The sequence below is a fragment of the Hemitrygon akajei genome, chromosome 26, assembly GCF_048418815.1.
Source record: "Hemitrygon akajei chromosome 26, sHemAka1.3, whole genome shotgun sequence".
Taxonomy (NCBI): Eukaryota; Metazoa; Chordata; class Chondrichthyes; order Myliobatiformes; family Dasyatidae; genus Hemitrygon; species Hemitrygon akajei.
Genome location: NC_133149.1, coordinates 41,349,517 through 41,371,455, shown reverse-complemented (window position 1 = coordinate 41,371,455; position 21,939 = coordinate 41,349,517). Strand labels below are relative to the sequence as shown.

The 21,939-nt window shown below is 42.1% G+C and overlaps 1 protein-coding gene across 2 annotated transcripts in view; it reads right to left on the bottom strand.

Moving 5' to 3' along the window:
- Nucleotides 1-21,939, bottom strand: part of zbtb16a (zinc finger and BTB domain containing 16a) — a 249,859-nt gene that overhangs the window by 10,327 nt on the left and 217,593 nt on the right. For both annotated transcript variants that reach the window (XM_073030014.1, XM_073030015.1), the window contains exons 5-6: nucleotides 20,589-20,759; nucleotides 3,542-3,709 (exon numbers count right to left, since the gene is read on the bottom strand). In XM_073030014.1, the coding sequence (XP_072886115.1) occupies nucleotides 3,542-3,709; nucleotides 20,589-20,759 (339 nt within the window). The remainder of the gene's footprint in view (nucleotides 1-3,541; nucleotides 3,710-20,588; nucleotides 20,760-21,939) is intronic.

Sequence of the window (21,939 nt, the reverse complement as noted above, 5' to 3'; positions counted from 1 at the left end):
GGCACAAGGAGGGAAAAAGGAGGGCTATGTAGGAGGAAAGGTTTGGATTGATCTTAGAGTAGGTCAAAAGGTCAGCACAACATTGTAGGTTGAAAGGCCTGTATTGTGCTGTACTGCTCTATGTTCTATAATAAGAAAATGATGCTGAAAGGATAAAACCAATCCATTTGACTGGCAATGTTAGGGGTGGTGTGGGGCCCAATTATAGCCACCAGGCCATTTTGTACACATGTGGATGGGGTTGGGGATTAGCTTCAAGTCTGTCCTGGTCTCCAGTGCCCGATTTTTTTCCCCCTCCCACTCTCCAACCCCACAGAAGCAGCAGCTCACAAAAACAGAACCCAAATGAGCAGCAACCTCACAGGTTCAGATCTGCCGGAGATCCCAATTCAACTTATTCAAGCCTCAGCTTTCATTTCCAGCTCCAAACTGCAGTTTAAATACCACGAACCACACACCGAGCTGCAGAGAAACTGTTCTGTTTCAATTAGCAATTTGAAAACTTGCCTCAAATTAGGTTTCCCTTGAATGGAATAAAATCCAGCCCACATTTTGAGGCTGAGCATCAGTCCACTTATTTCTTCATGTTGCACAGGAGCAGAATCCTCAATCACATCATTACTGGATGCAGGACAAATCCCTGCAATAAGCAATTAGAGTGTGAAAGAGGATTGACAATGTTCATTGAGTCAGGGAGGAAAGAATTGGGAATCGCAACATGTCTGGCTCAGCTTGTGGATTGGCGTGATGTGCTGAATTAAGAATTGAGCATGGGAATGGCTTGCACATTGCAGACACAGGTTGTTTTTACACAGAGGATAGTGGGTGCATAGAATGTGCCACCAGGGGTTTAAGGTGGCGCTGGTGAACCTCAGCAACAACTGGCTGGTGGCTAATGAAACAAGGATAGCAACCAAATACTTTGTTAATCACACTTTTTCTGGCAAATGATCATCACAAGCATTAGTGTGTAACTGTCCTTTGGACTTGGGGGCAATTCAATGTGCAGAACCAAGGTGAGGCAAGCCAACAAGCTCATCGCCAAGAGTATGGAAGAGCGTGAAAGGTTGGGCACAGGCCAAAATCGAAGTCGCGGGGTCCAGAGCGGATCTACCCGATAGAGGTTTGCATGCCGAATCAAGATGGTTCAGCGTATCTATGCGGCAGAACCCATTGTTCGAAAGGAGATTGAAGTACCAGGCCAAATTGTAAAGGTCAGGTGCCTGATGGTTGAAGGGTAATAACAGTTCCTGAACCTGGTGGTGTGGGACCTCCTTCCCAATGGCAGCAGTGAGAAGAGAAAGCGGCCTGAATGGTGGGGGCCCTTGATGATGGATGCTGCTTTCTTGTTGCAGTGGTCGCTGTGAATGTGCTTTACCTCTGATGGACCGGACTGGATTTAGTCCTATCAATTGGAATGATTGTGAGGGTTTTATTGGAACCATGAACATTGAAAGTCATAGAGCTCTACAGCATGGAAACAGGCCATCAGTCTACTGAAACTACTCCAACCACTGACAGCCTATTTGTATTTGCACACCTTCAGCCCATCACACTTTCTCAGCAACCAGTTTCCAACACTTACCTATACACTGGCAGCAACTGCACCTACAATTACCATCTTTGGGATGCAGAGTACCTGGAGAAGACACAGTGGTACAGGGAGAAGTTGCTACTTCCATACAGACAGCCGCTGAGGTCAGGGTTGAACCCGGGTTTCTGGTGCTATGAAGCAGTGGCTCTACCAGCCACGCCACGTGTTGAGTAAATGGGAACAGATTCAACTTGTTCTCAAAGGGATGCGGGATGGCTGAGGGAAGAGCGGGATGTTAAGTGACATGGCCAGCATTTACTGCCCACCCCCAAATGCGCTATTTTATTTTTACATGGTGGGGGGTGGTTGTTGATGTCTTTCTTTGAACAGGTTGGTTCCTTGGTTCTTTATTTCGTGGCTGTCTGTGGTCAAGACATATTTCAGGTTTATGCTGCACACATACTTTGATAATAAATATACTTCGAACTTGGAATCTTTGAAGGTGAAGGCATTCCCAAGAGACATTGTGTATCTAAGTTCTAGAATTTAGACTGAGAACTAATGAAGCAGTAATAAGTTTCCAAATTAGGATGATGTGCACATTGATAGAGAACATATAGGCTATGGTGTTCCCACACACTTGCTGTCTTCGGTTTTTGTTTATTCTTGTCATGTCTACCAAGAGACAGTGAAAAGCTTGTTTTGAATACTGTTCATAAAGGTCAAATCATTACACAGAGCACTGAGCTGGAATAAGGTAAAACAATATCAATGCAAAATAAAGTGTAAAAGCTACTGACAAAGGGCAGTGCAGGTAACAATAAAGTGCAAGATCATAACGAGGTAGGTCGTGAGGCCACAAATCTATCTTATAATACCAGAGCTGTGTCTGAGAGGCAGAAGCTGTCCCTGAGCCTGGTGGTACCTTGCTTTCAGGCTTTTGCGGGAATTGGTGGTCTTTGTTTACGCTGGCTGCTTTACTGAGGGACTGAAGCATACACAGAATCTATAATGGGGAGGTTGGATCCTGTGATATGCTGAGCTGTGTTCACAGTGCTATCCTGATACATGTCAAGAGATTGGAAGGCATTGCTCTAGTATCCCTGCAGATGATTCACACCACAGCAAACAGTGCTGGGGGTTGAGGGAGTAAACGACTAGGGTGGTGGATGGAGTGGTAAACCACCCGGACAACAGCAAACATCTTGAACACAAAGTATACTGCAGATGCTGTGGTCAAATCAAGACGTACAAACAAGCTGGATGAACTCAGCAGGTCGGGCAGCATCCGTTGAAAGGAGCAGTCAACGTTTCGGGCCGAGACCCTTCGTCGGGAACATCTTGAGGCTAGTTTGAGGAGCACTGAACTTGACAAATAAAGTTAATTTCATCATTCTCCTGACTTGCCCGAGGATTTTTAGGGGATCAGGAAGTAAATCATTCACTACTTTTGAAACTACAATACTGTATTTATGTGGGCCATCAACTTAAAACACTGACAAATCTGATCCTGTGAGCACAGGACAATGATGGCATGGATTTGGACAGTTACATCGTTGGGTGCCAACACTGGTTGAACACCCAAATTGGTGCCGTCTTTCATTGACTCTTACCGTTATTATTTTATTATGGATTTGTTAAGTATGCCGCAAAGACAGAAAGACAGCGCCAGTTAACCACAGTGACATTCTGTGAGCTGCGGCCAATACTTCGAACTTTGAAGGAAATGGATTTCAGGGTTGTATGTAGTGATATATAGGTACTTTGATAATAAATTTACTTTGAACTCAAGTCCCTATTCAGGTGCTGCCTTTAGATCAGAACGTTTTCTCCTGCCACACTATACGTACATTTCTCATTGATTTGACTTGAAGCAATGATGCATTTTACTGTATGTTTCAATGTACACGAGACAAATAAAACACTTCAAAAAAACATTAATTTTTCTACAAATTGAAATAGTGCAAAAGTACGAGAAGAGGTGAACCAGCCCATGTAATGGTTTACCTGTGTGAACCCGGTAGTGGGTCTCCAGCTGGTGCTTAAGACTGAATTTCTTCCCACAGCCATTGCACTCATAGGGCTTCTCCCCAGTGTGGATACGCTTGTGACTCTTCAGCGTACACTCGTCACGGAAGCAGCTCCCACAAAACTCGCACTCGTAAGGGTGGTCACCTGCCAGGAGGAAGAAAAGGAAAATCAAGAATTTCCTCAGGATAACAATGCTCCACAATTAATTATTCAAACCTGATGCAGAATCCTTTCCTTATGTCTTGATTGATACAGAAACGTGCATAAGAAATGGTAGAGAGAGGAAAAGAACTCATTGCAACTAATATGGTGATGAGCCATGAAGAAAGAGGTGAGAGCGAGCTGCCAGCGGAAGTGTTGGATGTGGGTTCAATTTCAACATTAAAGAGAAAGTTGGATTGGTACATGGATGGGATGGGACAGGGAGTGGAGGGCTATGGAGCAGGTGTGAGTCGATGAGACTGCACAGAATAATAGTTTGGCATGGACTAGATCGGCCAAAGGGCCTGATACTGTGATATAATGTTCCTTAAGAACGTTTACGGAGCAAGGAAGAACATGACTGAGCGAGCCTCACTGAGGTTAGCTGCCCTTCAGGTGAATGTAAAAAATGCTTTGTTCATTGTTTATTCATAAGGAGCCTTGGTGGCTACAAATACCATTAGTCTAAATAATAGTCATAGAGTACTACAGCACAGAAATAGGCCATTCAGCCAATCTCGTTGGTGCCAATTTGTTCTTTTGACTCGTCCCATCTACCTACACCCTGATCATAGCTTTCCATACTTCTCTCACTCATGCCCCTATCCAAACTTCTCTTAAAATTTGCAAACAAACCTGTACCTACCACTTCTTCTGGCAACTCAATCCATACTCACATCACCCTCTGAGCAAAGTCGCTCCCCCCCAGATTCCCCTTAAATATTTCACCTTTCACCCTACGCTATACCCTCTTGTACTAGTCTCACCCAACCTGAGGGGAAAAAGCCTGCATGCACTCACTCAATCTATACCCTCATAATTTTGTATGCCTCTGTCAGTTCTCCCCTCATTCTCCTGCACTCTAGGGAATAAAGTCATACTTATTCAATCTATTCCACTGAAATTAATCACATTTCAAAATCATGAAACATGTTTGTGATATTTACTTATTTAGAGATACAACAGGGTAACAGGTCTTTCTGGACTAACGGGCCCGTGCTACCCAATTACACGCATGTGACCAATTAACCTACTAATCCATATGTCTTTGGGTAGTGTTCAGTTAGTGCAACACGATTACAGCTCAAGCGACCTCGGTTCAATTCTGCCACAGTCTGTAAGGAGTTCGTACGTTCTCCCCGTGACCATGTGGGTTTTCTTCGGGTACTCCATGCCTCCTCGCACACTCCAAACGCTGATGGTTCAGTAGATTAATTGGTCACATGGAAGTAAAAGATGGTGCAGGAAGGGCTTGTGCTTATGTTGTATCCCCAAATAAAATAAATAACAATATAATAAAGAACTGCTTTCTTCTAAACTTATGCTTTTATCTTTCACCGTCTCAACTGACCTTCACAAGCTCTGCTCACTGTGATGATCCAGTTATTATCACACTGCCACTTGTGAAAGCTCGCTGTGAACAAACTGGCTTCCCCACAGAACCATGGAAATTACACTACAAAACTATTTCATTCTTGTAAAGTTCTTTGAGGTGTCATGTTGTGTGGAAGCACATTATATTTTCCAATTCATTCAGCATTGTATAGCAGCAAGGTGATCGCAATTTAGTTACATCAAATATGTTATCGAACTAGAGTTCATGAATGTTAATGGAAGAGAAAGAAAAATGCATAAATGGATAAAAGCAACGGATAATGTTATTTAAGGATACAGCACAGCAACAGGCCAATGAGACCGTGCTGCAGAATTACACCCAAGTCACCGACTAACCTGTACATTTTTGGATTATGGAAGGAAACTGGAGCACCTGACGAATCCCATGAGGTCAGGGGAAGAGTGTGCAAACTCCTTACAGACAGCAGTGGGAAATGAACCACAGTCGCTGGCGCTGTAACAGCTTAATGCTACTATGCCGTCCTTTCAGGAGGAAGCAATTCATTGTTTCTCAAACATCTTAAAGCTGTTTCAACTATTTCATGAGTTGCAGTGGAAGGTGATTTATTAGCTGAGCTAATGCTAATTATGGTCACTGAGATTCCCCAGGAAAGATCAGGTCAGGTTTACACCTCAGAGTCATTTTTTGGTTTCAAAATATTCTGAGTTTATACCTTTTAACATACAAGAAGGAAGAGTAATGTTTACAAACCGTTCAATGAGACCCTTGCTGATTTGATTGCTGTCCTCCACTCCAATTCCCAACATCCCATGATACTCTGTAATAGTCCTAATTTATACCACAGCCTTGAAAGTTTAGAAAGGGTAAATAAAACCAAACTGGAGATTAAAGAGATGATATGGGTGCATTTAGATAAAATAATTGGATTATTTCAACAGGAAGTCACAACATAATCTGGATTAAACATACCATCATTACCACCCTCTCTTATTCGAACTCCATCGAAGATTGTGAGCCTTTCAGTCTTCAATCTGCAAGTTTATAAATCCTATCTGTAGTTTCCTTGTGGTTTATCTTATCAGCCCTCTTATTTAAAGCCTGCCATGTGTTGCTCCATGAACCTGGGCTAAAAGGATTAGGTGTACCTGATTCTTTATAACATTCTCACTACCTTTAAACTAGATGTGCCACTTTGATCTCTCATCACTAGCTCTTTAATATTCTGTATGTGCAGCAGACACCAATACAGTGTTTCAGTGATGGCTGCATCATTTACAGCCTTCTGTTTTGATGCACGGGTTCCTGGAAGGTCTTTGAAAGCTTACAGAAGAAAGGGAACAATTAGTACAATTGTTCCTGACATATGGATAGAGCTGTTAGTACAGAAGCTGGGAAGGCATTAATGCAAAGACAAACATCTAAGGAAACTGAATCGACACGTAATACGAATTTATGTTTAATTTATGGTTTTCTTGTCTATGATGCTATGTGCCTGTGGTGATGCTGCAAGCAAGGTTTTAACTGCATAGATGTACTTCTCTTTCTTTTTATTAGCTTTATTTTAGCACACGTATATTGAAACATTTTGCGTCAATGACCAACGTCAATGACAGTGTGCTAGGGGGTAGCCTGCTAGCGTCACCAGGCTTGCTTTGCCAACAACTTACTAACCCTAAACCGTACATCTTCGGAATATGGGAAGAAAGTGGAGCACCTGGAGGAAACCCAAGCAGCCCCAGGAGTTGTTGCAATAGCGTCACGCTAACCACTACTGGCACCTATGACAATAAATTCAACTTTAACTTTGAATCCACAACAGCTTTTAAAAGGGATATGAAAATAAAAACCAAAGATGTTGAAAAACTGAGACGAAAAGAACAGAAAATTGCTGGAAACACTCAGCATCTTTGAGATGTGAAACAGTTTAACATTTCATGGTGGGGATTCTTAATGGTCTGAGATCTGACTTGTGAACACTGTTTCTCTCACATTTATGAGCGAATTTGATCACTTCCACACAGTGCTTGACAGCATGGCAGATAAGCAGGGGTAGTTCCACGTGAAATTCAAGATTGTTTAATGTCATTTCCAGTACACAATTGTAAAGGAGAACAAAATAATTGTTACTCTGGCTCCAATGCAGTACAAAAAAAATGTAAATACATAAAATAGCTTATATGCATAAATTGATTTTATGTCCATAAAGTGACACTAGGCTGTACGTAAGGTGACTGATGGGAAATAATAAATTAGTGGTGGAGTTGGTGGGTGGAGGTGTTGATCAGCCTTACTACAGACTGCAATTCGACATCACTCTGCCCCATTGCAATATTTTCTGAAAGAATCAAAATAATTAAAACATATTCTATTGTAATAATGTTCCAACTTTTGGAGTAAGCATGATATTGCACTTGAAGTTCACATGGTAAGACTTCACAAGAGAACTCTCTTAACACTTCCTTAAGCATAATGGCCAACATTGCCAGCATGATCAGGGATGACCTCATCCCTGGAATTAATCTCGAAAGTAAAAATGACTTTATCTGATATTTTCTCAGCTTCTTCAAAGAGAGAAAAATCAAAGGCATGCTTAGATAAAGAAGCTAAATTTTAACAATAATCTGTTGGTTGTGCAATAGCAAGACATGCCTCAATCCTTCACTCTGATTGACTTATTAAGCAGATAGATCATTTTAGCATGTTTAATGAATGCTGCATCGTCTCAGTACTGGGAAAGTGTGGAGATACTTTTCAGTTTTATACAGGATGATGGGAGCAAGATGCAGATTTAAAAGGTGAGGGTCTGATCAAGGACCAACTTTATTCATCATATACATTTACATGTATAGTGGATTCTGGTTAATTGGGACACATCAGGACCAGTACATTTTGGCCCAATTAAGCGGCTGCCACAATTAGCTGAAATTTCATGGAAATGGTTAAAAGGTATATAAAAAAGGCAACATACCATTAAACTGAGTAACAAAGTATTTAAAAGAAATACAGAATAAATTAGAACACTACCATCACTTCTACAGTGCTATAAAACTGTGCATTAGTTCCTAATAGTTATTGATGGAGGAATTCATCTGCCATGCTCTTTTCATTGACTGTATATGAACAAAATCAGTACAGACACCTAGTGTAAATAATGGTCTGCCTTCATACAATATTTAAGGTTAAACAACTGCATCCTCCAAATCTTAATTTTCATTGTAACAATCAAGATGATTGTCCAAACCTTCATATTCTTCATAGTTCGTAATTTGTTGAAGTAGTGAAATTGTTTCATTTTCACTCACTGAACTTCCCTGCATCTTCAAACCTGAATGCTTGAAACCGCGAGAGCAAAATAGTTCTGAATAGTCTTACTGGTTATTTCTCACCAGCTATCCATAACAGGGATTGCTGTTTTTTAAAAAAAACACATACAACAGACACCATCTAAAAACTGTTCTCTCTAAGCATGGTGTAGTGTTTAATGGTCATGCAAGTGCATGCAATTCACCCTAGTTAGAAACTGTTTAACAGTCTCTTGCCCTAATTAAGTGGCATAGTATCTCAAATCAGCAAAGAGAATCGTGGCTATCTTCCTGACTTAGTTTTTGTTCTTTAAGAATTGTCCTAAATAAGCGGCTGCTCTGATTAGCTGATGGCCCAATTAAACAGAATCCACTGCATTAGGAAATTACTGTGATGTGCCAGTATGACATACAACAAAAAAAACACCAAAATTCAACAATTATAAAGAATTATTTTTAAAATGCAGTTTACAGTGCAATGACTTGGGTAATAAATAGAGAGGGGTGGGGAGGCTAACCAGAATGGCTGATCAGATTAACTGCCTGGGGGAAGAAATTTTTAAGGTGGCATGAAGATTTTGTTTTATTAGCCCTATACTGCTTTCCAAACGGGAGATTTTGGAAAAGGCAGTTTGCAGGGTAAGAAGTGTCCTCAATGGTTTTTTTCTGCCTGCTTCTTTGTCCTGGACACATACAAGTCCTGCAGTGATGGTAAATTACAGCCAATGAATAGTCACTGAAGCTAACTAACTTTGTTATTCTCTCTTTCAAATGTTCAGTCCTGCAATAAAGCACGGGCCAACCAAGCCTTTGAGATAGGAACTTGTTTAGAGTTTATTTCCAATTAGAACAAAGAAATTGTAGTATATGTTAACATATATTGTACATACTTATTAATAAGTTTACTTTGAACTCTGAGCGAGATATTTAGAATGTAGGGTCCTAATTCCTGATGTAGCCAAATAAAGAATATTTAATGCCTTAAGCTCTCGCTGAACATTTCAATACGAGATGCAATGAGATGAACGTCTCTTTTGAGTATTATCTTAATCTCCCACTGTCCTTCCCTTCCTTTAAGACTGCATCAAGAAAACATTAAACAGTTTGGTACTGTATTGGGAAGCCTTCCATGTACACTATTTCTTGTCTTTTTTTTGCACTTATTTTATATTTTTTTCTTATTGTAATTCATAGTTTTTTTTATTATTGTACTGCTGCCACAAAACAACATATTTCACAATATACGCCAGTGATATTAAACCAGATCCTGGTCGAAGTATGAAGTGAGGGAAGCTATGAAACTACATACACAACAGAAGAATGACATCATACTTCTGACAGGGTAACAGTAACCATTTTCCCTTGTCAACATTTATTGAAAAGTCTCCTCAATCAAAACTAAAAGATGATCTAGCAATCAGCCGCTGTTGACCATTGGTGTAAATTTTTTCCTGACTGGAATAGCTTGTCCTTTTGTTTATGTCTCTGCTAATAATGCCACTATATTCACCCCTCTAAATGGTGCAAGTATAATTAAGTGAAACGCACTGAGCAGATGTGGGCTTTTTTTTGTACCCTGCACATTCTAGCAGATGGTGCAAGGCCGCTGGGCATGTAGCGTTCTCTACATGTCAATACATTACTTAGCAGCTTTAAACCATCAGCGGTGACCTACACTCTCCGTTGCATTGATGTCAAGCTGCTCTTGTGGCTTTGCATAAATTGCTCTTTCCCTGATTCACACTATCAACTGTTCTTTGTACCTTCTCCACCCTCATCTACCCCCCACCCCACACTTCACTCCTTTAAAGTAGATTTGACTGAAAATATAATTAAAGCCATATTCAATCTAGGTTGGTGCAAGCTATCAAACATAGTTTCTGAAAATGTCATAGGATTTTATATTTATTGCTTTAGTTCATATTGTCACAGGGTCTTTGGCCACTGGCCCTTCAGCCCACTGAGTCTGCACTAACCCATTTACATTAAACCTGTTTTTATTTTTCCCCACCTTCTCATCGACTCCTTTCTAGGTTCTACCACTCACCTAAAGATTCAGGGCAATTTTACAGTGGCCAGCTAATCTAGGGTGGTGAATCTGTGGAATTCATTGCCACAAACAGCTTACGGCCAAGTCAGTGGGTATACTTAAAGCAGAGGCTAATAGGTCCTTGATTAGTCAGGGTGTCAAAAGTTACGAGAAGGCAGAGAATGGGGTTGAGAGGGATAATAAATCAGCCATGATAGAATAGTGTAGACTCGATGGACAGAATGGCCTAATTCTGCTCCTATATCTTATGGCTGACCGACCTGCACCCCTTTCGGGTGTGGGGGGGGGGGGGGGGGGGGGAGGTGAAGCAGGTGTACCCGGAATAAATCCATACGGTCCCAGGGAACACGTGCAAACTCCACGCTCTTTCCCACAACCCTACAAATTATTCTCCATCAAGTATCTCACCAATTCCTTTTTGCCTTGATGACTCACCACCCTTCAGGTATTGAGTTTTAACAAATAAATTCTTTGAATATTGAAGGTTTTCCTTACAGCCCTCTTACCTTTTTCTTAAAATGTAAAATCTATGCCCTGTTTCTTGAACCAATGGAAACAGACTTCCTCTCTGCACCCTGTCATCACCAGATCTATGGAGAACAATAAAGTGCTGGTGGAACACAGCAGGCCAGGCAGCATCTATAGGGAGAAGCACTGTCGACTTTTCGGGCTGAGACCCTTCGTCCTTCAGTCCTGACGAAGGGTCTCGGCCCGAAACGTCAACAGTGCTTCTCCCTATAGATACTACCTGACCTGCTGTGTTCCACCAGCATTTTGTGTGTTGGTTGAATTTCCAGCATCTGTAGATTTCCTCATGTTTGCCTATGGCGAACAATGCCAGCTTCTCCACTTCCGCTTTGTCGCAGGAATCCCTCATCCCGGGCTGCGCTGAGTACTGATTGATCCTTATCCTAATTGATATTGGTTAACCCCACGAAGACTGCAGATTGAACTGGGAAGCTCCTGGCCCAAAGTCAGAGCAAATGTATAAAACACCCCACCCCAGCCCCGTCTGCCTTTCTTGACAGTGACAGCTTACGCTCAGTGGTTGGACTAAAGCCCTAGGATAGTCGCACAGCCCTGGGCTTAAACAAGGACATTTCTGAGGCAAAAATTACACTTTGAGTCTGATGTGAGTCCAAAGCAAGCTTTCCATCTGGTTAACAGCCAACAGCATTTTTCAAAGAACAGATGGACTTCCCCCAATATCCTGGCATTCTTCAGCTAACACCAGCAAACATATCTCATCTGTGCTAGTGTCAGCAAGCCCAATAACAAGGAAGAAATCGCACACCATTCTTTTATTTATACACATAGATGCACTGAGCTTCAATAATTTAAACTGAGTAACACACATATATACACACACACACACAAACTTTTGGAGGAACTCCAGTGGTCAGGCAGTATCTATGGAAAGGAATAAAGAGCCAACATTTTGGGCCGTGACTTCTTCAGAAGGGTCTCAGCCAGAAACATTGACTCCTTATTTCTTTCCATGACATGCTGCCTGACCTACTAAGTTCCTCCAGCAGTTTGTGTGTTGCTCTGAATTTCCAGCATCTGCAGAATCTCGTGTTAATGATTTAGACTGTATTGACATGGGAAGTCAGGGAATGAGGTTCATTGGAACATACAAGATAAAATAGATGGCATGGAAAAGTTTACAAGCTTACCCAAGTGGAAGGGAATTAGATACATAGAAAATGTGTATCAAGGGCTTACATGGGCTTCATGGGCCAAATAACCTCCATCGGTATTGTGAACCAGTTATTCCTCTTGTTTGTTGTTGGTCAGATGTTACACTATAAAGCACTGGTGGGGCCTCACTTGGAGTATTGTGAGCAGTTTTAGGCCCTTTATCTAAGAAAGGATGTGCTGTCATTAAAGAGGGTTCAGAAGAGGTCTGCAAGAATGATTCCGGGATTGAAGGGTTTGTCATATGAGGAGCATTTGAAGGCTCTGGGCCTGTACTCACTGGAATTCAGAAGAATGAGGAGTGACCTCATTGAAACCTATCGAATGGTGAAAGGCCTTGATTGAGCGAATGTGGAGAGGATGTTTCCTATGGTAGGGGAGTCTTAGACACAGCCTCAGAATAGAGGGGCACCCTTTTAGAATGGAGATGAAGAGGAATTTCTTTAGCCACAGGGTGATGACTCTGTGGAATTCATTGGCACAGGTGGCTGTGGAGGCCAAGTCACTGGTTATATTTAAGGCAGAAGTTAATAGATCCTTGGATTAGTCAGGGCATGAAAAGATAAGGGGCGAAGGCAGGAGATTGGGGCTGAGAGGGAAATGGATCACCATGATGAAAAGGCGGAACAGACTTGATGAGTCAAATGGCTCAATTCTGCTTCTGTATCTTATCGTCTTATTCAATAGGCTATCAGATTCACCTACAGAACAGGATCACCACTTTAACAGGAATTCATGGGCTGTGAAACCATTGAGCACAGGGCAGAAATTATACATTGTTCCTGCTTGGTCCATATGGAGTACTTCTCCTTTTTAATTCATGTGTGTTTTCAAGCAAGAGATTGATCTCTGCGACATCTGATGACTGCCAGAGGGATTGGTTCACTGTTACTCTCTGAATGTGATCCAGAACTGATTCTGAATAAGTGGGTGAAGGCAGAGCAAATTTTATGAAAATAAATACAAAATATTCAGACTTTTTTTGGCATACACTTTCATTTGGGAAAAGGGTTTATAAAAAGGACTGTTGCCCCTTTTGAGAAAAATAGTATTGTGCTGTTGCTAGGCAACAGTCAATCCAAGGCAGAAGTGTGACTGAAGACTTGAGAAAAAAAATCTGATATGTGGCAGATAGTTATGTCCAAGTGCTGGTGAATGAGTTCAACATCGAGTGTATCAACTAATATCCCCCCTCCCACCGACCGTCCGGAGAGCAGCTCCTGTACGTTACCTGCTCCAGCTGTTGCTGGGGTTTTAGCAACAACCTACCAGCAGTAAAACACAACAGTCACAAAGCTGAAGGTTTAAAGTTTAAAGACTAGATGCATCACATTTACATTGAAAAATTCACTGAAATGCATTGTTTGTGTCAAAAACCAACAAGTCGGAGGATTGTGCTGGGCAGCCCTGTACACCAGGCTTCTGGTGCCAACATAGCATACCTAGTCGCTAACCCTGTGAACGCGAGGGGAAAACCACACGGTCATGGGAAGGATGTACAAATTTCTTACAGACAGCGGCAGGAAATTAGCCCTGATCGGTGATTGTTGGTTCTTTAAAGCAATTGAGCTAACCACTATGCTACTGTGCAATAGGCTCCCTCAATGCTGAGTGTCTGGACGCGTCTGCACAGTCGGTTACTATATATAGGCAGAGAGTGTCAAGCACCACACAGGCCCAAACTGAGGCACAGGGAGAAAGCTTCATCCCAGCACCAAGGCATTAGGGCCACCGTTGCTTGGCTGAATTCATTTCTCTACAACCCAAATATCCAAACACCAGTGAGAATGCACATGCAAATCTGCCACTTTTTATTTCACAAAGCAACAAGTTATTCTAGTTTTGGAGAGACCATGGGCTGATTTCCTGACATTATACAATCTCATTCAAAATCTCACTGGTAGAACCTTAACTGCCATATCCCATCTGCCTGAAGGCGCTGAATGCACTCCCTCACTTGAGGCCATTTAGGATGGTTTTCTTTGGATATGGCCACTGGCTGTCATTTGATCAGTTCTGAGCAGCTGTGTTACACATTAGGGTGGGAGTGACTCAAAAGAACAGTATGGCAAACAACTCATTTGAATGATATGCAGCGGGCCTACATTATTGAGGAGAAGGGAGATGGAGTGAAGGTAGAAGCGTAGCAACATAAAAGTGGAAGAATAAATCCCCATTATTAGTGTATTAGTATGTACATAGTCTAGTGTTTAGTCTTCATCCCCAAACCCATTTACAGTGGAAAATGCTAGAAGAAACTGCAGATGCTAGAAATTAGAGTAACAACAATATGCTAGAGGAACTCAGCAGGTCAGGCATCTGTGGAAGGTAATGGACAATTAACATTTTGGGTTGAGAACCTTCATTGGGCTGCAAATGTTAGATGTTCATGAGGACTCCCCTTCTGACACAATGGGCAGCTTTTCCTCATTATTGGCCCATTGATTATGGATGACCAAATAAAATTTGGTTTCAAGTACAAGAGACTGGATGGCAGCTCTAAGAATGATTAAATATATCTTGCATAAATGGAAGGAAAATGTTCAGATTCACAAATTCTAGGTGAAATCTAGGTCATTTTCAAAAGGCGGCATCTTTCAAGAAAGAGCCTCACCATCCAGGATGTGCTCTCTTCTCATTACTACCATTAGGGAGGAGGCACAGCAGCCTGAAGACAGACACTCAACATTTTAGGAACAGCTTCTTCCCCTCCACCAACACTCCTTCACCCTTCATTTTTCGTAACATAGTAATATTTGCATGTCTTGCACAGCACCATAGCCACAAAACAACAAATTTCAGAATATATGTCAGTAATAATAAACCTGATTCTGATGTGAAGAAACCCATCACATAGAATCCGTAAATTTGAAGGGGGCGGGGAGGAGTGGGAGTAGTGTCACGTCATAATGGCTTAGTCATTCATTGCAACGGTTTTAATGACCAAAAAACTCCAAATGATTCAATTGGACTCATTCCAAGTTAATCAAATTTTTATCAGATCCAGTATTTCTGAATCAATCAATGCTGTTTCAGTATCTTCTAACAAGTTGCTCACAATATTCCAGGTAAATCAAGATTGATTTCTGTTAAATTAAAACCCCAGCACTAGCTTGGTGTTAAAGTGTTTGTGGACCACAATACCCACAGGTATATACTGTATGAAACTCGCCTGCAACGGACAAGTTCAGTTGTCAATATTTAGCACAAATTCTGAATGCTTTTTATCTATCTTATTTAGAGATACGCCACAGTAAAAGGTCCGTCGGTATGCCCTGCCCAATTACACCCATGTGACTAATTAACCTACTAACCGATATGTCTTTGGAATGTGGGCAGAAGCTCACGCAGTCATGGGGAGAATGCACAAGCTCCTTACAGACAGCGGTGGGAACCAAACCTAGGTTGCTGATGCTGTAATAGCGCTACACTACCACGTAGTTTTTGCAATGGATAGCACATTGTAATTACTTATTAATATATTGAGAAGTAGGCCCTTTTGGCCCTTCGAGACGCACTGTCCAGGAACTTCCAATTTAACCATGACCTAATCATGGGACGATTTCTTACATTGACCAGTTAACCTACCAACCCGTACATCTTGGGAATGTGGGAGGAAACTGGAGCACCCGGAGGAAACCCACGTTGACACAGGAAGAACATACAAACTCCTTACAGGCAGCGCCGGGAATTGAGCCCCAGTCACTGGTACTGTAAAGCCTTGTACTAACCACTACGTTGATGTGCACTGCATTGAAGGATAAAGAAAGCAGGCTGATAGAAACTTTAAAAGAGGGAATTGAATAAAACGGAACAGAAAATTAAGTGAACATGACACAAACATGGCAGTTACTACAATGGGTCAGAAGCAGGTATTCTCCAAGGAGTGAATCATCTCCCTATTCTCCAGAGCTTTTCCCACTATTAATAAAGCACAAAGCAGGAGTTTATTGATGTTTCCCCTGGATGTGTGCAGCTCCAACAACACTCAGGATCTGAAAGCATCAATCATTTAAGTGAATGCCAAGATTACAGCCCAGAAAGAGAAAATTCAACTAGGTTCACAATGTGCACAAAAGTCGGTGATGATGTAAACATGTTGCCAAAGTCAAAGTGTCTTTGACAGACGCCAAGTTCAGGAAAACAGCACGAGTAGATATTTAGAAGTAATGCAGAGTCTTCCATTCCGCAAGGGTGGTTTTCGAGAGGACGTCAGGCTGTGAAACTGCTCATCTATTGTAATTGCAGCATTGTAAAGAACATGGACAGAATGTTCATTATTTTGCTGGAGAATATTTACAACTCCTGCAGGTGTCTCAAGTTCTTAAGTGAAACTGCACTAGAAGGAATCAGTTAGCTTTTTAATGAAGATACACTCTCAGAATCAGAGAGAGATGCAGCAGGGAAACAGGCCATTCAGCCCACTGAGTCTGTGACAGCCACCGACACTAATCCTTAGCTATTCTCACATTCCCAACAACTTCTCCCAGATTCTACTGCTCAATCATACACTAAAAGTATTTAATTTATGGTGGTCAATAAACTTGCTAACCTGTGTATCCTTGGGATGTGGGGGAAAAAGACTGCAGCTCCCAAAGAATAGGACGATGGACAAGGAGAACATGATAACCCTAAATGTGCAGCCTGGAGGTCAGAATTGAACCTGTTCTAGTAACTGTGCCTCTGTCCCATCCAAGACTACTGCAGTCCTCCCACTGCAGTTGTTTCACCCCTGATTTCCTTTATTCCACCATATACCCTGCGTTGATGTTAAACTCAGTAACGCCGCACTTGGAGTATTGTGTACAGTCCTGGTCCCCGTTATAGGAAAGAGTACAGAACAGGTTTATGAGCATGCTACCAGGCCACAGGGGCCTGAGTAATAGGGAGAGGTTGGGCAGGCCAGGACTTTATTCCTTGGAATGTAGGACATTGAAGGGTGACCTCTTTGGGCGTATAAACTCATGAGGGGCATAGATAGGCTAAACACAGTTTTTTTTTGTCAGAAAACAAGAACTAAAGTGAAAGGGCATATGTTCAAAGTAAGAGGTGAACGGCTGGAAAGGAGCAACTTCTTCATGCAGGGGGCGGTACGGATATGGAACGAACCGTCAGAGGAAATGGGTGAGGCAAGTGCAACAACTACTTCTTTGGATAAGTACACAGATAGGAGGGGTTTAGAGGGACATGTGCCAAATGTGGACAAGTGGAACTAGCTTGGTGGGCACCATGGTCAGCATGGACAAATTGGGCTGAAGGACCAGCTGTATGACTCTCACAAGGCACTCAGTAGACGTTGGTGCTGTAGGACTACAAACTTTCCAAACTGGTGAATATTATTTAATTTATTAAACCAACATACTTTTAACTCACTGTTTTTTTTTTAAAAAAAGCTATTACACAGTATTGTAGCACATTTCCCACTGAACTCCTGTGAGTGATAGCTGAATAATGGATTATCAGATGTAGCAAATGTATAGGAAGTAGGAAGGTAGTGATGCGCTTTGAAGCTGTGCTGAGGGCGGGCACAACACACAAGAGACAGGTAAGACAACTGATGATCCTACATCTCTCCTTGGCTCATGTTCTAAAGCACATAAAAGAAAGAATCAAGAGACTATTGGAATTGTTGCAAAGATTCACTGTTCTGACAAACAACTGCTTGGAGTCAAAACCAGAATGATTGCTCTTGACTTCAACACATCAACAAATTTGGGTCATTAATATTACATCTGTGCTTTTGTGTCAATCAAATAACTGCTTTCATTTTGAGCTTTCTGGAACCGCCTTTCTAGATATAGACATGTTGCCCCTGGTTTAATTTCACTCTAGTGTTCAGTTACCAATAGTCATTTGCAAAGGACACCTGTGGGTAAGAAGATGGGAAATGTGAAACAACATGCTTGGATATCATACGTAATCAACCAGGATCCGCTGCCCTTGGGATGAAGACCCACCTTCATGTTCTGAATAAGCAGAGGCTCTGACTGGCAAGAAGTGCAGAGTGGCTTACAGTTCCTTAAGCCTGCCCACAGGACCTATCCCCATGCACCTCCCACCAAAGTAAACTCATTTAAGGCAAAATAGAAGTCTGTGAAATGATTGGAAACTCGATCACACTCTGTGAAAATGGACCTATCTTGGGGTTTTGTGTGAATTGGCAGCGATTGCATTAATTGCTTCTATTTTAACTGAAACATTAAATTTCTATTGAGTTAATTGCCACTTTAATTGCAATCAGCATTTCAGATGGGAACTCATTCAACGTTCAGTTGTCGATTTGCTTCACCGCAACTGAATTTCATTTCCAAGCTGCTTTGGACCTATAATTATGTCTGTACAAGATACAAAGTCCCACATCTTATCCTGTGTCATATGTTACTTGTTTTGTGTAAAGACTTTGATAATATAAGATGGAAAACAAATGATTCAATGGTGAATGGGTCTAACGACATCGTGAGATTTGTGGTAAATAAACAACCACTCGGGCCACAAACCCCTGCTCTTTAATGCACACCATTGTTTAACAACAGAGGATCACAGGGGCCTTAAAATGCTCTGCCTGAAGAGTAGACGTCATTGTTAGAAACTCAGGAACCAAGTTGTGCAATACAAAGTCTTGCAAAAGAACTGGACGATTATATACATATTGCTCTACACAGGGAGGCTATTAGCCCAGTAGCTCAAGCTAGTTCCCAGTGGACCCATTCCCTCTTTCCTTATCCTCTCTTACATGTTCATCTGTGGGGCAGTACGTTAGCATAGTGGTTAGCACAATCGCTTCACGGCGCCAGCTATAAAATTGGGGCTTGATTCCTACCGCTGTCTGTACGTTCTCCTCCTGATCACGTGGGTTCCCTCCGGGTGCTCATGTTTCCTCCCACATTTCAGAGGCGCATGATTAGGGTTAGTGAGTTGTGGGCATGCTATGTTGATGCTGGAAGCACAGTGACACTTGCGGGCTGCCCCCAACACAATCCTCACTGATTTGATTTAATACAAATGACACATTTCACTGTATATTTCAAAGTGTATGCGACAAATACAACTAATCTTTGATTCGATTGCTATGCATGTACAATATGGGGCAATTTACAGTGAGCATTGCCTATATGGGGAAAACCAATGAGACATGGGAGAACATTGAACTATTCAGTGGAAGCTCATGCAGTCAAAGGGAGAACTAGCAACCTCAACAAACATAGGGCACCAGGTCAGGACTGAACATGGTCACTGAATCTACAACGCAGCAGTACTAACTGCAATACTACTAATTCTCCAATGGACAGAAACCCCACTTTTAGGTTTTTGTTGAAGGTTAAGTATCCAGTGGGAATGAGGCAATGTTCTCTGAAGTAGTTTCCTGGGACTTTTAAGCAGATACTTTGCAATTGAGTGTGTAGGAGCCATGCACCCGTTCTCTATCTGCACTGTATTCAGTGTTGTGTGTTTATTATGGTAACTGGTCACATGAGTGGGGGTGTGGTAAAAACAAAGGGAATAAACTACATACTTGAGCTTTGTTCGTGACAGTTTGTAGCTGGGGCTGATGGGTCTTGTATCTTTTGTTAACCACTCAATTTCAGTTAGTTTTCATCATTTCAAGATTGTATGTTTGCTAATTGCTAATAAAGGATCGAATACATATCTTCAGCTTTGGAACAATCATTATTGGAGCTGAGGGCGCATCATACAAGTATAACAAATCTGTAGGGTCGCCAGCAGCGGCAATTGGTTTGGTTAGAATTGGCCACCAGAGAGTGGAAATTCTGACTTGGAGGCGAGAGTTCCTCCAACTGAGCCACGTTGACAAACTCTCCCTAGTCTTTCTTTCAGGTCAACCTTTTCTGGAACTGCTTATATTATAATTGGTCTCTCATGTGTTAACCTCTGGCTCCCCATTACCTAACCACAACTGACTTCTCAATTAAATTTGACCTCTTTAGTGAAGGCAGCAGGAGTGTGAGAGTGTGTGAGTGAGGGAGAGGGAGAGAGAGAGAGTGTGTGAGTGTATGTGTGTGTGAGTGTATGTGTGTGTGTAAGCTTTGCTATGAAACGCCCCTGTGGAAGGAGCAGTAACAAGGGCAGTACAACTGGTAAAGCACAACCTCACATTGCCATAGGCCTGGGTTCAATCCTGACCATGTGGAGTTTGCATGCTCTCCCTGTGACCACATTAGTCTTCTCCAGGTGTTCCGGCTTCATCCCAAAGACTTGCAGATTGGTAAGTTAATTAATTTATCCACGATAAATTGGCTCTAGTATGTAAGTGAGTGGCAGAGGCTGGGAAGAGTTGATGGAAACGTAGGGGGAATAAAAGAACATGGAATTAATGCAAGATCGGTGCAAGTGAGTGGCCGATGAGATCGTTTCTACACTGTACTCAAAGAGCATGTTGGATTAGAACTTCCATACCTGTGTGAGACCGGAGGTGGCGTTTCAGTGCTGTGTGGCTCGGGAAGGTTCGGTTACATTCACTGCAAATGTAGCTGCGGACACCAGCATGCACCTCCATGTGCTGCTGCAACGCAATCTGTGTCTGGAAACGCTTCCCGCAAAGCAAGCAAAAGACCGCCATGTCAGTACCTGTGGAGTAACACACACAATAAATTACAAAGGTTAAAATAAGAAACAATTGGCCCCAATCATTCTATTGCAACAAGGTCCATCACTGCACGATACTGGCCAGCAGCTTCATGGATGGAACAGATATCCATTAAGTGGCAAATTTTCATTTATCCTGTTCATACCAATCTGCAGTTCCCACTAGGAAATAGTGTGGAAATTTAACAAGTCTTTCTTTAAACAAAAAACATGCAGAATCTCCACTTTAATTCCGTGTGGGGTCCTTGGCATTTGCCGGCCATCCCTTTGAGAATTGAGGCAGGAAGCTTTCCTGAAGCATCACTGGGGAAGGTACCAACTGGAAGACGTCCAGAATTGTGATGCAGCAGTAGAGGAACTGTGATGGGTCAAGAACTTAGGACAGTACGTGATCAGAGGAAGCTGGAGGTGGTGGTGGTGCTCTTATGGACTTGCTGGCACAGTCCACCGAAGTGTTAGCACACGGAGGCTTGAGCTTAATTGGTGAAGGCTTGTGAACTTGTTCAAGAAGTAACTTGCATTTATATGGTGACATTCGCATCCCCAGGGCACTCCAAAGGCATAAGAACCACTGAAGGACTTGCGCAGCATAGCCTGTGTTGCAATGGGGTTCTTGCGCCTTAACCCAACAAAAGGCAAATGTCTCCTTTTCTAGTTTGACCATTTTGCAAATCAAAAGTTTGCATCGAGGCTGATGAAACTCACTGAAAAGCTTCAGTTAAAGCTGCATTTATTAGTTTACAATGATGGTCCTGCAATGGTTAATTAATTAGACTAGCAATCCCGAGGCCAGAGATCTTCGAGTTCCAATCCCACCCCAGCAAATGTGGAATTTAAATTCAGTTTATTATTTGGAAAACAGAACTGCATTGTAGCGAGGACACAAGAACTACTAGCTGGCTAAAAAATCCATCTAATTCAATAACAAATGTCAGGAGAGGAAATCCATTTTGACCCAGTCCGACCTGCGAGCCCTCCAAGGCCACCGCATGTGGTTGACTTTTAAACATCTCATAAATGGCCCAGAAAGCCAATACGTTATAGGTGGTTCATCACCAGCAAGAGTGAATCATGCATGGACACCAAACACTGTGCTTCAAGTTAACAAGCACATCCTGAAAAAAGTGACACTCTCATGTCAGAACCCAATGCAACCTCAATA